The sequence below is a fragment of the Phacochoerus africanus genome, chromosome 16 (assembly GCF_016906955.1).
Source record: "Phacochoerus africanus isolate WHEZ1 chromosome 16, ROS_Pafr_v1, whole genome shotgun sequence".
In the NCBI taxonomy this organism is placed as follows: domain Eukaryota; kingdom Metazoa; phylum Chordata; class Mammalia; order Artiodactyla; family Suidae; genus Phacochoerus; species Phacochoerus africanus.
In genome coordinates, this window is record NC_062559.1 from 40,710,905 (window position 1) to 40,729,730 (window position 18,826).

At 42.6% G+C, this 18,826-nt stretch overlaps 1 protein-coding gene across 2 annotated transcripts; it reads left to right on the forward strand.

The window, feature by feature from the left end:
- The first annotated feature begins 11,486 nt into the window (after positions 1-11,486).
- Positions 11,487-14,957, forward strand: LSM5 (LSM5 homolog, U6 small nuclear RNA and mRNA degradation associated). Of its 2 annotated transcripts, XM_047763674.1 has the most exons (5): positions 11,487-11,577; positions 12,584-12,679; positions 13,514-13,541; positions 14,246-14,318; positions 14,698-14,957. In XM_047763674.1, the coding sequence occupies exons 1-5, from the start codon at positions 11,532-11,534 to the stop codon at positions 14,728-14,730; spliced, it is 276 nt and encodes a 91-aa protein (XP_047619630.1). In that variant the 5' UTR covers positions 11,487-11,531; the 3' UTR covers positions 14,731-14,957. The 2 variants fall into 2 exon arrangements, with proteins under 2 accessions (XP_047619630.1, XP_047619631.1); XM_047763675.1 differs by lacking the exon at positions 14,246-14,318.
- Positions 14,958-18,826: the final 3,869 nt, after the last annotated feature.

The window sequence follows — 18,826 nt, forward strand, 5'->3', positions numbered from 1 at the left end:
AGATCTGACCACTGACCTGGAAACTCCACATGCCATGGGGTAGCCAAAAAAGAAAAAAAAATGCCGTAAACAAAGAAGATGTTACTGGGGAAATTGATAGATAAAGTAATCAGGGGGGTTTCCAGAATTTTTCCCATCTGTAATTACAGACTGGTCCTTTTAACAGTTTAGAATAGTACATTTTATATATTTTTTTTAATGGCCACACTCTTGCTATATGGAAGTTCCAAGGCCAGGGATTAAATGAGTCACAGCTGTGGCAGCACTAGCTCTTTTAATCCATTGTGCTGGGCTGGGAATCAAGCCCGTGCCTCCCCAGCAACTGGATTCTTAAACCACTGTGCCACAGTGGGCACCCCTACAATTGTTTTTAATGAGTTGTATTAATATAAAATAAATTTGATAGGGATGGAGTAGGATAGTTACACAGGTAATTGTGAAAGTCCCAATAGGGGACCGTAAATATAGAGGGAAGCCTAGGGAACTGTGGGAGGTCACTGTAAGTTAATAATCACTCAAGAAACCCATCAGAATGAAGCAGCCTTAACTATAAAACCAGAAATGAAAGCATGAGATAGGCCTCAGGTCTATTAAGTGAAAAGATAAAATGAGGCCTGCGTTCAAGTTCAGCAAGATAATGATCCTTAGGACCAAGGAGAGGAATTTAAGGGAAAGATGGCATTCCAAAGTAGGAGACCCTCATTATACAGAAACCTGAGATGACTGAACACGTTTTAGCATATATTACCATCCTTCTGCTGATCTGAATAATCGCCAGTCCTAGTTTGACCTCATAGGGTCAAATACTCTTCTTACTCATTGGGAAGAGGAACTAATGATGTAATCTGAAGTCTACTCAAAGGAAAAGAGGAAGGTGGTCTGGGAGTTCCTGTGGTAACTCAGTGGTAACAAACCCAACTAGTATCCAGGAGGATGCAGGTTCAATCCCTGGCCTTGCTCAGTGGGTTAAGGATCTATCGTTGCCGGGAGCTGTGATGTAGGTCCCATGTGTTGCTGTGGCTGTGGCGGACACCAGCAGCTACAGCTCTGGTTCGACCCCTAACCTGGTAATTTATATATGCTGCAGGTGCAGTCCTAAAGAGGAAAAAAAAAAAAAAAAACAGAAGAAGGCTGTCTTTCCCCTTTCCACTTGCTTGGATTATAAAAAACGTATCCCACCTAATCCTCGGGGCAGTTCTTCTTTGCCTGCCTGCTTGTATCTCTCACAAGCACCCTATTTTTTTTTTTTTTTTGGTCTTTTTAGGGCCGCACTCGCAGCATATGGTGGTTTCCAGGCTAGGGGTCAAATCGGAGCTGTAGCCACTGACCTACACCACGGTCACAGCATCACGAGATCCAAGCCATGTCTGCGACCTACACAACTCATGGCAATGCTGGATCCTTAACCCACGGAGCGAGGCCAGGGATTGAAACTGCAACCTCATGGATGCTAGTCAGATTTGTTTCCACTAAGCCACGATGGGAACTCTACAAGTGTCCCATCTTAATAAATCTTTCTTGCTCATCATCACTCTGTCTCTCGCTGAATTCCTTCTGTGCCAAGACACAAAAACGTGAACTTCAGTAAATCCAGACACCAGGTGATTGATTCTAATTAGAAAACTGTGGGTTCAAGTCCCAATCTGGCTTCTGGCTATATTCAAGTCCTAGCCAGTGGGTTCAAGTACCTGGATTTTGGCTAGGTTCAAGTCATAAGTGCTGCCAGTTTCAAATTCATTGACAACATATTGTCCTTAAGGACAAATATCTATTGAGAGAAAAATAGAAATTTCTCCCTTATTTGGAAGATTTTCTGGCATTTTTATGATGATATTCATAATCCAGGGAAAGAATTAAAAATGCTTTTTGCAGAGTTCCTGTTGTGGCACAGTGGAAACAATCTGACTAATATCCGTGAGGGTGCAGGTTCGATCCCTGGCCTCGCTACATGGGTCAGGGATCTGGCATTGCCATGAGCTGCGGTGTAGTTTGGCAGATGTGGCTTGGATCTGGCGTTGCTGTGACTGTGGCATAGGCCGGCAGCTGTAACTCTAATTTGACCCCTAGCCTGGGAACTTCCATATGCTGCTACATTGAAGAGTCTCTTTTAATTACATATAATTTATGATGAATTATATATTCTATGTTCTATCTGCTCTGTAATAAGACCTAATGGGAGAAAAACCCTTTAGACCTAGAGGTATGACATGTTTTCAAATTCATTAAAAATGAATTCTTATTCTGGAACTGGTCTGTTGTTTCTTTTTATGTCATGCTTTAGGAAAGAATTCAATAAAATAAAACCACCCCCTTCCTGCAATCCCCATTAACTGTGCTGTGTAAATGAATTATATCTCCTTTTCCAGAGTATAAAGAGACTTTCTTTACTCTTCATCAATAGTATTGAAGATTGCTAATGTAATTTTGCTCTTGTAATGGAAAACAAAGTATTGACTTTCTTAAAGCATATTTTTTCTGAATTTTAAACTCTATCAGATAGCAACAATGCCTTGAATTTGGTCCCTACTCATATCAGGATATGCTGAAAATAAAACAAGAATAGAAATCCAAAAAAAAGAAAAAAAACAGGAAAAGAAAAGGGTTTCACAAACAAATTTAGCATTACTTTGTCTTTAGAACATGTCAATATTAGGAGGTTGTTGATGGATATGAATGAAATAAAATGTGAATCAATTTAGAAAACATTATACCCTACAGTACACTTGGGACTGTGGTAGGCATACCACATTCAAAAAATTGCAAGCATGTGGGGGGGACAGTCCCCAGATGGAAAGAAACAGATAATAACTTTTGACATAAAAGAAACCACTTTAGGCCTAAGCCACTTTATGATCTAAGCCTGCCCATAAGGCTTGCCCTCAACAGGTCTCAGTAATAATGATTTTAGAAAAAAACAACAAAGGACTGTTATCAGACAAGAGAAGTAACAATAGCAAAGATAATAAATCAGTTTTAAAGACTCATAATTGTTTCAATAATAAAGATTAGCTAGAAGCACTTCCTTGAGCTGCTTTGCAGAATTTAAATCCTTCTCAAGCACCACATCACCGGGAACATAAGGGTTGATGATATTAACCTTTTCTGACCTTCATGCCTTCAATCAATTAAAGCTTTAACTCCATGGACCTTTGACCCAGTTCTACGCTGAATTTTCTGCTCACATCTCTTTTTCTTTTTTTTGTCTTTTCTAGGGCCGCACCCGCGGCATATGGAGGTTCCTGGGCTAGGGGTCTAATCAGAGCTGTAGCCGCCAGCCTACGCCAGAGCCACAGCAACACAGGATTGGAGCTGCGTCTGGGACCTGCACCACAGCTTGCAACAATGCTGGATCCTTAACCCACTGGGCGGGGCCGGGGATGGAACCCACAACCTCATGGTTCCTCGTCAGATTCCTTAACCGCTGAGCCACAACAGGAACTCCATCTGCTCACAACTCTTTATGAATATGCATGTACCCTTAACTTAAGACCTCCCCAATTTTGCTGTTTGGGGACGTACTCTTTTGGGAATGGTCCCAGATGTTACCCTTACTAACTGCGAGTATAAGTCCTTTCATCTCTAGATCTTTGGCTTGGTTGTGTCTTTTGTCTAGACACACACCAAGAGATAAACCCAGTTTTCCAGTAGCAAAACTGCTGCCTTAAAATAGCTTATGTTTTTATTATTTATTTATTTATATATTTTTTAGGGCCGCAGTTACGACATATGAAAATTCCCAGGCTAGGGGTCGAATTGGAGCTACACCTGCTGGCCTACACCACAGCTTGCAGCAATGCCAGATCCTAAACCTACTGAGCAGGGCCAGGGATCAAACCAACATCTTCATGGTAGTCAGGTTCGTTTCTTCTGAGCCACAACGGGAACTTCAGGTGGCTTATATTTTTAAAAGTAAAAATGTGGGAGTTCCAGCTGTGGTGTGGGGGTAGGTCACAGCAGTGGCTTGGATTCAATCCCTGGCCTGGGAAGTTTCATATGCCATGGGTGTGGCATAAAAGAAAAAACTAAAAAATACATAAATAAAAGTAAGATTGATGTGAAACCAGCTAGATGGCAATGCTAGCTTTTGTAGCACACACTTTACACCAAACATCATGTTAAATATTAGAAAACAAAAATAAGTTTCCGTTGTGGCTCGGTGGAAACGAACCCAACTAGTATCTATGAGGATGTAGGTTTAATCTCTAGCCTTGCTCGGTGGGTTAAGGATTTGGCATTGCCATGAGTGTGGTGTAGGTCACAGACACAGCTTGGATCCCGTGATGCTGTGACTGTGGTGTAGGCTGGCAGCTGCAGCTATGATCTGACCCCTAGCCGAGAACTTCCATATGCCTCAGGTGTGGCCCTAAAAAGAAAAAAAAAGAAACCCTAGTAGCTCATTTAATGAGAAAGTACTATGTGCCAGTCCTCTGCTAACTGCTTTTCATGGATTATATCATCTAATTTTCACATCAATTTTAATAGATACTATTATTCTTGTTCTTTCCAATGGGTAAATTGAGACCTACATTGAATAGCTTGCCCAAGGTCAAATACTAGAAAGAATTGTGATGGAGATGAGATTTGAATCACAGTGTTTTAACTTCAGCACTCGACTGTTTTCCAAAATTCTTGACTTTGAGGAACCCACAGTCTTTTACAGGAGTAGGGTGGGATGGGGTGGGATGCATATTAATTACCCCCTGGGTAGATAACCCTAAGAGAATGTTGCCAGGTACAAGTTTATGTGCTCTGATGCACAGTGAGGCCAAACAAACCTAAATGTCTCAGTTTGGAGAAGAGAAATGTTTATAGCAGGGCCAAGCAAGGAGAAAGGGTAGTTTGTGCCCCACCTCCCCCCCAAAAAAACCCTGACCTCTCTGATAGTCTTGGGGGAGAAGTTTTCTTTAGGCCACACCCATGGAATGTGGAAGTTCCTGGGCCAGGGATCCAACCCAGTGGCCTCAGACACACCAGTGACAATGCCAGGTCCTTAAGCAGCAGCTGAGCCACCAGGGAACTCTCTTAATTGTTTCTCAACCACTCCTCCCTTGTTTCTGCATCCCCTCCCTTCCCTGATTACAACTGTTTGAATCTGTCCTTTGGAACTCAGGGAAGGTTAAGGAAGTTAAATGACGCCTAATTCCAACCAACAAGAAACAAGACAGGGAAAGGCTATTATACACAGGAGGGCCCCACAGGGTCCCACTTAGTTTCAAGAACATATTGAGAGCTTTCTGAGAGCTATTTACATTGATGCAGGATAATAAGAAAGCCCAAGTTTGCAAGTCAGAGAAGCGTCATGGAAGTGGTCACATTTGAACTGGGTCTTGAAGGATGAATGGGACTTATCAGAACTCAGGGGCAGTATCCTAAATGCTGTAGTAAAATCATATAATCTCTATGTGTTAGAGGTAGAGTGGAATAGTTACACAGCAGGGAACCGTAGATGGAAAGGGAAAACTAGGGAACTTTGGGGAACCACTGTAAGTTAATAAACCAAAAGAACATCTTAGAATGAAACAGGCTTCCTTAACTATAAACCATAAATAAAAGCAAGAGATATGCCTCAGGTCATTAAGTGAAAGATAAAATGAGGCCTGCATTCATGTTCAGGAAGACAATGATTCTTAGCACCAAGGAGAGGAATTTAAGGGAAAGATGGCATTCCAAAGTAGGAGACCCTCAGAGTTCCCATTGTGGCTCAGTGGTTAATGAATCCGACTAGGAACCACGAGGTTGCAGGTTCGATCCCTGGCCTTGCTCAGTGGGTTAAAGATCCAGTGTTGCCGTGAGCTGTGGTGTGGGTTGCAGACTTGGCTTGGATCCCGCATTGCTGTGGCTGTGGTGTAGGCCAGTGGCTACAGCTCCAATTAGACCCCTAGCCTGGGAACCTCCATATGCTGTGGGAGTGGCCCTAGAAAAGGCAAAAAGACCAAAAAAAAAAAACCCAGAAAAACAAACAGAAAACAAAGTAGGAGACCCTCATTATGAGGCAGAATATTAACTCAGGTAGTCAGAGTAGGAGCATGGGCTTCATGCATTCTTTGATATGGCCATTGATGAACATTTGTGGCTTCAGGGCTCCAGGGAGTAACATCCCCACAGGCCTTGTTTACTGTAGGGAGTGTACCTTTGCTCAGATGGACATTAATCCCTAATCCCCTGTGACTCAGTTTAGGGGAAGAAAAGGGCAAAGAAACTATGAGACTTAAGGGACATTTCCACCCCTAGGACCCTATTAGACAAGGACTGATATAGGTAACTGAGCAAGGCCAATGGGAGAAGATCAGATCTCTCTGGACCCCACGTTGGTACCCCCCCAACTTTAAGGAATAAAAATCCCTATAGGACAATAAAGAAAGGGGGCTGTTCTCCAGCCTCCCAGCAATACCAGGAGCTATCTGCTTTCCTTTAACAAAAACTGCTTGCTTGCTGCCTGTGTGTTCGCGGAGTTCATTCTTCAGCTGTTATGAACAAGAACCCAGATTCTGGTAGGTATCATCTTTCCGGTATCAATTATATAGAAACCTGAGATGATTCAACATATTTTAGCATATATTACCATCCTTCTGCTGATTTGAATAAGTGCCATGACAGTCCTAGTTTGATCCAATAGGGTCAAATATTCTCTTACCTCATATTTGAAGGAAGAGCTAATGATATAAACCTGATGTTTACTCAAAGAATGAGGAAGAAGGCAGTCTTTTTACCCTTCCCCACTTTCCTTGAATTGTAAAACTATAGCACACCTAATCCTCAGGGCAGAGCCTTCTCACCCCCCTGCTTCTATCCCTCACAAGGCCTATCTTAATAAATCTATTTCTTGTCTATTTGTCTCTTGCTGAATTCCTTCCAAGCTGAGACACAAAGATCCTGAGCCTCAATAAGTCCAGACAAGCAATCAAGTGAGTGATTCTAATTAAAAAACCCCGTGGGTTCAAGTCCCAAACCGGATTTAGGCTGGGTTCGAGTCAGAGGTGTGTGGATTTCATAAGGACTGGCGTTGTTAAAGGAAAGCATTTAGAAAGGGGAGGGTCCTAGGCCAAACTCAGAGGAAGTATTTAAGATTTAAATTACCAGGATCCTTTGGGGCCTTCTGGGGCAGGACCTTCCAGACATCCTCTGCTTTAGCTCCTATCTGAAGTACCTAGATAACAGTATCTGCTGAACATTTCCCGAGTTGTTTTACTGTTTAGGAAACCCTGCCTCACCCCTCACTACCACTGAAAGGAATAGGTCAACTACTTGATGACCAGGAACACATAGCCATGCCTGGAGGCTAAGGACTTATGGAGCAAAAGGACTGACATTAACCCTTGTGACACTGCCCTGTTATCTCACTGTTAGCCAATTGGAGAATTGAACAGGAGCTGATCTCCTATCCTGTGACTCCATTCCCATACCTGGCCTTTAAAAATCCTTTGCTGGAGATCCCATGTGGCTCAGCTGGTTAAGGACCCGATGTAGTGGATGTAGTGTCCATGAGGATGCGGATTTGATTACTGGCCTCCCTTGTGTGTTAAGCATCCAATGTGGCTGGCCGGCTGCGGTGCAGGTTGCAGATGCAGTTCAGAGCTTTCGGCTTGGATCCTGTGTTGCTGTGGCTGTGGCATGGACCTCAGCTGCAGCTCTGATTCAACCTCTAGCCTGGGAACTTTCATATGATGCAGGTGAGTGAAGCCGTTAAAAAAAATAAATAAAAAAATCTTTGCTAAGGAGTTCCCTGGTGGCTCATGGCTCAGCTGATTAAGGATTCAGCATTGACACTGCTAGGGCTCAGGTCACTGCTGTGGTGCAGCAGGGTTTGATCCCTGGCCCAGGAACTTAACACATGCCACTGGTGTGGCCTAAATAAATACATAAGTAAAAATAAAAAATAAAAATGCTTTGGAGTTCCTGTCATGGCACAGAAGAAACGAATCCGACTAGGAACCATGAGTTTGCAGGTTTGATCCCTGGCCTCGCTCAGGGGGTTAAGGATCCGGTGTTGCTGTGAGCTGTGGTGTGGGCTGGCAGCTGCAGCTCCAATTTGGTCCCTAGCCTGAGAACTTCCATATGCCTTGGGTGCAGCCCTAAAAAGCAAAAAATAAAAAATAAAAAAAATTTTTTAAATGCTTTGCTGAAACCCTTGGGGGAGTTTGGGGTTTCAGGGGGGAGGGTGGCACACCGGTCTTGCAATAAGCCTTTCTCTGCTCCAAAATGTTTCTGTTTGTTTGTCCTCACTGTGTGTAGGGATCTCTAACAGCAAGAGATGTTCAGAGGAGAGTACATGCCAATTGCAAACAGTATTTCCTCTGCTTGGAATGCTGCTCCTGTCCCTGCCTTTTTTTTTTTTTGTCTTTTCCAGGGCCACACCAGTGGCATATGAAGGTTCCCAGGCTACGGTCTAATCAGTGCTGTATCTGCCGGGCCTACACCAGAGCCACAGCAGCACGGGACCCCAGCCATGTCTGCGACCTACACCACAGCTCAGGGCAACACCGGATCCTTAACCCACTTAGCGAGGCCAGGGATTGAACCCGCAACCTCATGGTTCCTAGTTGGATTCGTTAACCACTGTGCCATGACAGGAACTCCTACCCCCTTCTGATGGTCCAATATTTATTCATCTTCCAAGACTAGATTCCAATCAATTCCTTTGTGAAGCTTTACAAACTATGTAGCCAATGAGCAAATTATTTAACCTCTCTGAATATAAGGAACTTTATCTGAACACCTGTCTCAAAGGATAGTCATAAAGATTGGAAGTAAAGGAGTTCCCGTCGTGGCGCAGTGGTTAACGAATCCGACTAGCAACCACGAGGGTGTGGGTTCAATCCCTGGCCTTGCTCAGTGGGTTGAGGATCTGGCTTTGCCATGTGAGCTGTGGTGGAGTTTGCAGACACAGCTCAGATCCCGGGTTGCTGTGGCTGTGGCGTAGGCCAGTGGCTACAGCTCCGATTCGACCCCTAGCCTGGGAACCTCCATATGCTGTGAGAGCATCCCAAGAAATGGCAAAAAGACAAAAAGACAAAAAAAAAAGATTGGAAATAAGTTTGTTTTTTTTTTTCCTAGTACATTGTAGGTACTCAATATTTATGGAATGCAAAAAAAAAAAAAAAAAAAGAAAAAAAAGCCAGAATTGGCTTAGTATTTATTTAGAAGGAGGCAGAACCCTAGGGGGCCTCGAACCCCTAGGGGGCCTCAATCTAAAGGGCCCACTTATATTGGATTCTGAACCCTCTCACTGGTATTTGCCTTAAATCATACCCCCTTCTCTAGGATCCCTAAAGCTAAAAGAGGTCTTTTTGCTTTACACATTAAATTCTATGTACCTTGTATTTCTTTGGGGGGGCCACACCCTCGGACTATGGAGGTTCCCAGGCTAGGGGTCCAATCAAAGCTGTAGCCTCTGGCCTACCCCACAGCTCACAGCAACTTGGGATCCTTAACCCACCGGGCAAGGCTAGGGACAAAACTTACATCCTGGTAGATACTGGTCAGATTTGTTTCCGCTGAGCCACAATGGGAACTCCTGTCTTGCATTGTTTGAAAGTTGTCCATTTATCCTTTAGCTCCTGTAAGGACAGAAAATTTCATGGTTCTGTTCTTTATATTGTTTTATATTCAGCAAAATGCCAGAGACTGTGCAACTAAAAGTATTCAATGAATGAATGATGGGAGCTTTACAACCATTTGTTGTATGAATGAATGTTTTTCCTGGTTTCTCCTGCTTAGAGTCTTTAGCTTTAAGTTCCTCTGTTACAAACATAAAATAGACTAAGGCAGAGAATTTGTTTGCTTTCTCTTTTCAAAATAGAAGTGTAAAAAGTTCTTCCAGCGATATCATTGACATAGAGTGACATCTGGTGGTTGCCTGTCAGACAATGTGTTTGTGGAAGAAAGTGAATACAAAACGTCTGAAAGACACCTAGATACAAGATTAAGAGCAATGCATTTTAAAAAGTAGTAGAAAATAAAACATATTTTAAATCCCTCCTATCACAGAAAAGTTTCTTTCTTTTTTTTTTTTCTTTAAGGGCCGAACCCACAGCATAGAGAAGTTCCCAGGCTAGGGGTTGAATTGGAGCTGTAGCTGTGGCCTACCTACAGCCACAGCTACACAGTATCAGAGCCACCTGTGCGACCCACACCAGAGCTCAGAGCAAAGCCAGGTCCTTAATCCACTTATCAAGGCCAGGGATTGAACCCTTGTCCTCAAGGATACTAATCCAGTTCCTTACCTTTGAGCCACGAGGGGAACCCCCAGAAAAGTATTTCTTTAAAGCTAGCTATGGGTTTGCAAACTTTTTTTTCCTTTGGTCTTTTTAGGGCCGCACTCTGCAGTTTATGGAGGTTCCCAGGCTAGGGGATCAAATTGTAGCTGTAGCTTCTGGCCTAGGCCACAGCAAAGCAGATCCCAGCCACGTCTGAGACCTACAATCCCAGTTCATGACAACACCGGATCCTTAGCCCATTGTGAGGGGCCAGGGATCCAATCCCCTGTCCCCAGGTACTGGTAGGGTTCCTTACCACTGAGCCACAAAGGAAACTCCTACACTGAACCTTTAAAAGAAGGTAGGGGAGTTCCCGTGGTGGCTCAGTTGTTAAGGAATCCGACTAGGAACCATGAGGTTGCCTGTTCGATCCCTGGCCTCACTCAGTGGGTTAAGGATCTGGCGTTGCCTGAGCTGTGGTGTAGGTCACAGATGCGGCTTGGATCTGGCAGTTGCTGTGGCTCTGGCGTAGTCTGACAGCAACAGCTCCGATTAGACCCCTAGCCTGGGAACCTCCATATGCTGCAGGTGCAGCCCTAGAAAAGAAAAGAAAAAAAAAAAAAGGTAGGGAGTTCTCCTTTGTGGCTTAGAGGATTAAGAATCCAACTAGTATACCTGAGCATGTGTTGGATTCCTGGAGTCGTTCAGTGGATTAAGGATCCCCTTGTTGCTGCGAGCTGCGGCTCAAACCCACATTGCTGTGGCTGTGGCTAGGCCGGCAGCTGCAGCTCGATTTAACTCCTAGCTTGGGAACTTCCATGTATCTGCTTTGTGGCCTTAAAAAGAAAAAAAAAAGAAAAAAAAAAGCGGTAGATTCCTGTAAAAAAAAAGTTTTTGCTTTTGTTTTTTAACAAAAATTGCAACACAATAAAATCAGTGGCGGAAAAAGAAATATTTATGTTGGTCTTCAGAAGATCCTTGGTTGAAATGAAATATAACCCGGGGAAAATCAAACGACTCAAACGTTTCTATTTTGCAGTCTTCCAGGTTGAGGAATATTTTATTTATAAGGCAAGATATCTTTAATTTGTCTTGGAAACTTGGAGGGCAAAGTATCTGCTGAGACCGCAGAATGTTCAACGGACTGATGCATTCCCCCGGATCTCGCTGCGGAGGAAAGAAGTGACTCCGAGCGATTCACGTAGGACTGGCCCGATCGCACGCTCGGCCTCAGATTGGTCGAGCCTGGCCGGGCTAGGGGGAAAAAAGCGGAAGCGCGCTCTTTCAAACTCGCCTTCCCAACGTCGGTAGAGGCTGGCCACTTCCGGCGTAGCCATGGCGGCTAACGCTACGACTAACCCGTCGCAGCTGCTACCTCTAGGTAATCGTTGTCCTGTGGGGAGCTGGGGAGGGGAGCTGAAGGGTTGCGGGCCGAGGGCCAGCGCAGTCCTTGACTGAGTGTTAGAGAAATGTATCTGCCCAATTGTTTTCTTTATCCGCGGCTCTTTGGGCTCTAAGGCTCTGAGGCCTCAGGCCGCCCGCGTCTTTTCGGCGTGGAAGGGTTTTCTTGAGCCAGGACTTTCTGAGTTCTCACACCAAACCGTCACTGGAAAAGGTTCACACTTACTGAATGCGTCGTCGGCCTTTTTTGTTGTGAGTTCGCCTTTATAGTAGTGGATAGCAGTCCCATTCTTCTACTTGGCATTTAAAATCCCTAGGTTAGACCCTGTTGTCTGTCTGGCCCGTTATTGAGAGAGGTAGCGGGGTCTGGAATGAGCTTTAAAAGGGGACACTGGAAATTAGCTCTGGTTGTCATTCATTTATTCCACAAACAGTTTTTGCGCATCTGTAGACTAGACATCGTAACTTAGCTTCAGGTAGCATTCATGCCAGCGCAGGAGACAGGATGCCAGACAATTAAACATCATACCAAGTAACAATAATTCTGCTGAAGAGATATTCAAGCTGCTCTCAGAGAACAGAGGATAGCCTTCTTGGGGCTGGGGAAGACAGTTATGTCTTTTTCTAATATTTTGTATCTGAAGGGTAATTAAGTTAGTGGACGTGGCGGTAATTGGAAAGTTTTTTCCTTCATTGAACAAAAAAAAGTTTCTTTTTAGGCCCGCACCCGAGGCACATGGAGGTTCTCAGGCTAGGGGTCCATTTGGAACTGTAGCTGCTGGCCTTCGTTTCTGCTGCGCCACAACGGGAACTCCCGAGACCTGAAGTTTTTGAGTGAATCCTTTTCTTGGTTTATCTTTCACCATATGTAAGTAATAAGTGCCAGTAAGCACTCACATATTTCTTGAAGTAATGAATGGGCAAAATAATCTTTTTTTTCACCCCTCCCTCCACTTATTTTTCTTTTAAAAAACCTGTCTCTATAGAGCTTGTAGACAAGTGTATAGGATCAAGAATTCACATTGTGATGAAGAGTGATAAAGAGATTGTTGGCACGCTTCTCGGATTTGATGACTTTGTCAGTATCCTTTTAAAAAGTGGGGGTATGGGTTTTTCTTTGTTTTTTAATTAAAAAAAATTTTTTTATTATTATTTTTTATGTCTTTTCTAGGGCCGCTCCCACAGCATATGGAGGTTCCCAGGCTAGGGGTCGAATTGGAGCTGTAGCCACCGGCCTACACCAGAGTCACAGCAAAGCGAGATCCGAGCTGCATCTGAAACCTACACCACAGCTCAGGGGAACGCTGGATCCTTAACCCACTGAGCAAGGGCAGGGACTGAACCCGCAACGTCATGGTTCCTAGTCGGATTCGTTAACCACTGCGCCACGACGGGAACTCCATCTTCGGTTTTTTTTTTAAAAAGTAAGAGCTATAGTCAGTGCTTACTGATTATTATAATAAAAATTAATTTATTCTCATGGAATTCGTGGTAGTGTTTTAAGGGGTGTGTGTACCCCTACCAATCGCAAGCAATTTGAATTTGAGTCATTATGTTAAATGTTATTTTTTTATTTTTATTTTTTGCCCTTTTGCCTTTTCTAAGGCCGCACCTGTGGCATATGGAGGTTCTCAGACTAGGGGTCTGATCAGAGCTGTAGCTGCTGGGCTATGCCAGAGCTACAGCAATGATGTATCCAAGCCACATCTTCGACCTACACTGCAGCTCATGGCAACGCCAGATCCTTAACCCACTGAGCAAGGCCAGGGATTGAACCCGCAACCTCATGGTTCCTAGTTGGATTTGTTAACCACTGAGCCATGATGGGAACTCCCAATATTATAATTAAAACTGAACAAAGACAGAAGCCAGAGTAAATTTAACATGGTATATATTTTCTTAACACCAAATTTCAGATATGGTACTGGAAGATGTCACTGAATTGTGAGTAGTGTTAAAAATTAAAGAATTGGGCAGGGGGAATCTCTCTTTAAGGCAGTTGTAGCACTGTTGAGTCAGTAAAATGATGTATGAGAAAACATTGCCTGTTTGAATCACTGTAACATAGAAATTTTATGACTGAGGTTAGTAAAATTGGATTGTAGGATTATTACCTTAATTGTTAGGAAATTAGTGGAAACAAAGCTTTAAGGTAAAAGACACTAAAAGCAGTGAGGGATCTTAGGGCTCAGATCAAGAGTATTTAATACTTTGAATTGAATATAGAAAATGTAAATGATGGCTCAATTATATTAATTATAAAGATTGTGACCAGTAGCAGATCTGCTTTCAGAATTGAATTGATTACAGAATGGTATAATGGATAGGAAGCAGAAGCAAATGAATGGTTAAAAAAATGAGGATAGTAAACATTTTATTTCATATTTGATCTCCTAGGCAAGTTTTAGCTTTTTAAGTGAAGATCAGCCCTAGTGGATGTGGATCTTAGATGAGCCCGTCAACTCTATTCCCTGTGGGGAAGAATCACCCAATGGATAACTTTTGTCTCATGTGTTCATTTATATATAATAATTAGCCTTTTGGGGGAATCAAAATGTTGGCTTTGACAATCACTGTTTATCCTGACTTTTTGTTTTGTTTTAATTTTTTCTTTATTTTTATCCTGACTTTTTAAAAAATCTGTTTAGTGAAATCACACCAGAAGGAAGAAGAATTACTAAGTTAGATCAAATTTTGCTAAATGGAAATAATATAACAATGGTAAGATACAGTAAAGCTATTTTATTTAGATGTTAAGCCATTTTTATGGGGCAGGGATTACAGAACTAACTTGTCTAAATGCTTGTGGCCCAGTGGTACTTAAAATGGGAAAGGGATGCTGGTGGTCAGGGCTCTAAAGCTGTTAAAGATGACATTAGGCCTAAGATTAGTTTGTGATTATTAATCATTTATTTTACCAAGAGTCATTGTGGAGACATTAAGTATTGAGGGTGGTGGCATTGTAAAATAGCAGTGACTTGGAGAAAATGGGAATATGGAGGAGGAGCAAAGCGGTGTGGCTTTAGTCAATGGGGAGCTCTCAGTAGGGGTTTTTATATTGTGTAGTAGCGATGGTTTTAAGCTTTTTCCTTTTTTGCAGCTGGTTCCTGGAGGAGAAGGACCTGAAGTATGAATGGATTTCTTCACTTATGCTAGATTCTGTTTTGTCTTATGACAACAAAATGTAACTTTTTTTTAAACTTTTAATGAACATTTGGATTCTGTGAAGCCAAGTTTCCCGTTAAAGGGAAATGCTTTGAAGAGGCATTGTTAATGTCATTTTTTGTAAATTAATCATGATTATCTTGGGAAAAGAATAGTTTGTTCTTTGAAGACAAAAATAAAGGTGTTTTTGGTAAACTGTCATTTTATTCATTATACTGTAGTAGCTAGCGGAACAAAACTTGTTATTTTGTCAACTTGCTTTCCTATCATCTTATGTTTATTTGCTTCCTCACTTACACGACCATTTGATTTTTCAAACAAAAATTGTTCTAAACAAAGTGATGAGCTTTGATTTTGAACAGGTGTGTTTTAAAAAACCAGAAATGATTACTTACAAAATTCAGTTCAAACTTTGATGCCTTGAAATGAGGATTTTTCTACTGAACTCAAGTTGCATTAACTCCTATTAAAAACAGACAAAATATGGAGTTCCTGTTGTGACACAGCGGAAATGAATCCTACTGGGAACCATGAGGTTGTGGGTTCGATCCTTGGCCTTGCTCAGTGGGTTAAGGATCCGGTGTTGCTGTGAGCTGTGGTCTATGTTGCAGACACGGCTCAGATCCCGAGTTGCTGGGTCTATGGCATAGGCCGGCAGCTGTAACTCTGATTCCGCCCTTAACCTGGGAACCTCCATATGCCCCGGGTTTGGCCCTAAAAAAGCAAAAAAAACCACACAAAATACATGGATAATATATATACATTGTAGAAAAGTAATTAAAGTAAAAAGGAAAATATTAATCATACCTTTTAGACTTTCTCAGTATCCTCTCAGTACACATTTTACTTCTACAAAAATTTGCTCTTCCTGAATGCAGTTTTGTAGCCTCCACTTAAGACTTTTATTTTTTTAAGGGGTCAAATTGAAGTTGCAGCTGCCAGCCTACCACAGCAACGCCAGATCTGAGCCTTGTCAGCGATGTACACTGCAGCTCCAGGCAGTGTCAAATCCTTAACCCACTGAGTAAGGACAGGAATTGAAACCGAGTCCTCATGGATATTAGTTGGTTTGTCTACCACTAAGCTACAATGGGAACTCCCATTTAAAACTTTTTTTTGTCTTTTTAGGGCCTCACCTACAGCATATGGGGGTTCCCAGGTTAGGCAACGCTGGATCCAAGCCCCGTCTTCCACCTATACCACAGCTCATAGCAGCGATGGGTCCTTAATCCACTGAGGGAGGCGAGGGATCCAACCTGCGTCCTCATGCATACTAGTCAGATTCACGAGCCACGACGGGGACTCCCAAGACTTTTTTAACTTAAATTCTATGTCAAATATTTTGACATGAATATGTGCATAGTACTTCATTAAAAGGGTTTACCGTGACTTATTTAGCCTATTCTTTATGAATGGCCACAGTAGTCTAACTAAATCTTTATGCATTTTTGTTTTTCTTAGAATAAATCATAAATATATAAAGTCAAAAGGTAAGTTATTATCATGTTGCCAAGAAAAAGTTTGTGCCAGCCTACATATAGTTGTAGTTTTTCATAGTATGCATCACATATTTACCAGCATTGTCTCTGTTCTATCTTTTCTCTTTGCCATTGTGATAGGCAAAACCTGGTATGTTTAAATTTTTCTATTTTTATTTTTTGTCTTTTTGCCTTTTCTAGGGCTGCTCCCTTGGCATAGAGAGGTTCCCAGGCTAGGGGTCTAATCAGAGCTGTAGCTGCCTGCCTATGCCAGAACCACAGCCACGTGGGAATCCGAGCCGTGACAGGAACTCCTAAATTTTTAAAAATTAATTTGGGAGTTCTTGTTGTGGCGCAGCAGAAACAGATCCAACTAGGAACCATGAGGTTGTGGGTTCGATCCCTGACCTTGCTCAGTGGGTTAAGGATCTGGCATTACCGTGAGCTGTGCTGTGGGTTGCAGATGCGGCTCAGATCTGACGTGGCTATGGCATAGGGCAGCAGCTGTAGCTCCAATTCAACCCTTAGCCTCGGAATCTTCATATGTCTAGGGCGTGGCCCTAGAAAGCAAAAAGTAATAATAATAATAGTAATTTTGAACTCATTTGTATTTTGTGAATAAGGCTTTTGCTATTGAGATACTTCTCTTATTAATCTGTAGAAATTCTTTATAGGTTACATTTTTTTTTTGGCTATACCTGTAGTATGTGGAAGTTCCCAGGCCAGGGACTGAACTCATGCAACAGCTGTAACTAGAGCCACAGCAGTGACAGTACCAGATGCCTAACATGCTGAGTTGCTAGGGAACTCCCTTAATTATCTGACCATTCTCAGAGGCTTTGGGGACAAAATCTAAATTGTTTCCAGTGATCCCAAGAAAATAACCAAAGGAACAGTGGTTGGTTTTTGAGATGACTTCACTATGGCCTGTGCTCTGGTTTTTCAGAGTTAATGGTTAAGCCCAGTGGGTGAAAAGAACAAAAAGATGGGGGGAGTTCCCGTGTGGCTCTGTGGAAATGAAACTGATTAGCATCCATGAAGATACAGGTTCAATCCCCAGCCTTGCTCAGTGGGTTAAGGATCCAGTGTTGCCATGAGCTGTGGCGTAGGTCGCAGACTTGGCTTGGATCTGGCGTATCTGTGGCTGTGGCATAGGTCAGTGGCCACAGCTCTGATTCGACCCTTAGCCTGGGAACCTCCATGTGCCATGGGTGAGGCCCTAAAAAGTTAAAAAAAAAAAAAAAAAAGGAACAAAAAGATGGGGAATGTAAGGGCAGAATGCTTCTTTTCCACTTCTGGTGTTGTGTTTGTTTTTTTTTTCCTACGTGGAGTAAGATTAATTAGCATCATGCACCTGGCCTCTATCATTTTCCTTCTATTCCAGGAGACATTGAGTGAGTATCTAATAAAATATCAGAAGAGGGAAACTGGGCATGCTTACCTCAACTCCTTTTTCCTCTTTGGGTTGAGCTGCCTTCAGGGAACAGACGTTCTCTGCTCTTAACTGTAAGTTTTAGGAAGGTCTGCACGAGGACACGAAGTGGTGTGAGATTATCCAGCAGTTCCTGTAGTTTGATGGGTAAATCTGAATAATTCAGGAGTTCCATACTAAGAAGGTTACAACTACAGCCCACAGATACAAGCTACATCATCCACCTAACATCTGTCAATAATAAAAATATTTTTATCCCTGTCTGTTTGCCATTTCACCTTTTTTCTCCATTGGTTCACAACTCAGTCATGGGGGAGGCATGCTAATTGCTGGTTCCCTCAAAGACTCCAACCGCTCTCAAACTTTGCTGTACTCACACAACCTCCTTTGTGCTTGTCTCCATCAAATCTGTCCTCCACAGCCATTAGAACATTTGAGTGATTTATTAAATGCAGCATACTGTCATGTGACACTTTGGCTTTTAAATCCTTCAGCAGCTTAACCTCTATACAACAGAAACCCAAGTTCCTTAACAGGCTGCCATGAGGAAAACCTATTGAACTTGTCAACCACATCTAGGTCTTGGCTTAGTAACATAGAATTTGTGACACTGTTCCTTCCTGTTAAAAAAATTAATCAGTGGTCAATCTAAGGAAGAAATGGAAAAAACTTAATTGACCAACCTGAGAATTGTAACCCAGAAACGTTTCAGAAAGCTCTGGGGACTGTTTTGCCCATTAGATGTCAAAGGATCATTATACACATTTTTGAGACAAAAGTTACACATTAGATGACACTGACACTTTACACAATCCAGATGCACATACAAAGCAAGTATTGGGTCACCTGGACCTTTTACAAGATTAAGAAGGAAGGCTATCTCCTAGGGAGGTCTGGTTAGTGCAGAAGCATAATACACACTGAAAGGACAGAGAAAGCCCAGATGGGCAGAGAAAAAAATTTTTATCTAGGAGTTCCCGTTGTGGCCCAGCAGGTTTTGAACCTGATGTGGGTTCAATCCCTGACCTCAGTGGTTTAAGGATCTGGTGTTGGGGCAAGCTGCAGCACAGATTATGGATGCATTTGGATCTGGTGTTGCTATGGCTGTAGGCCTGCAGCTGTAGCATGGGAACTTCCATATGCTGTAGGTGTGG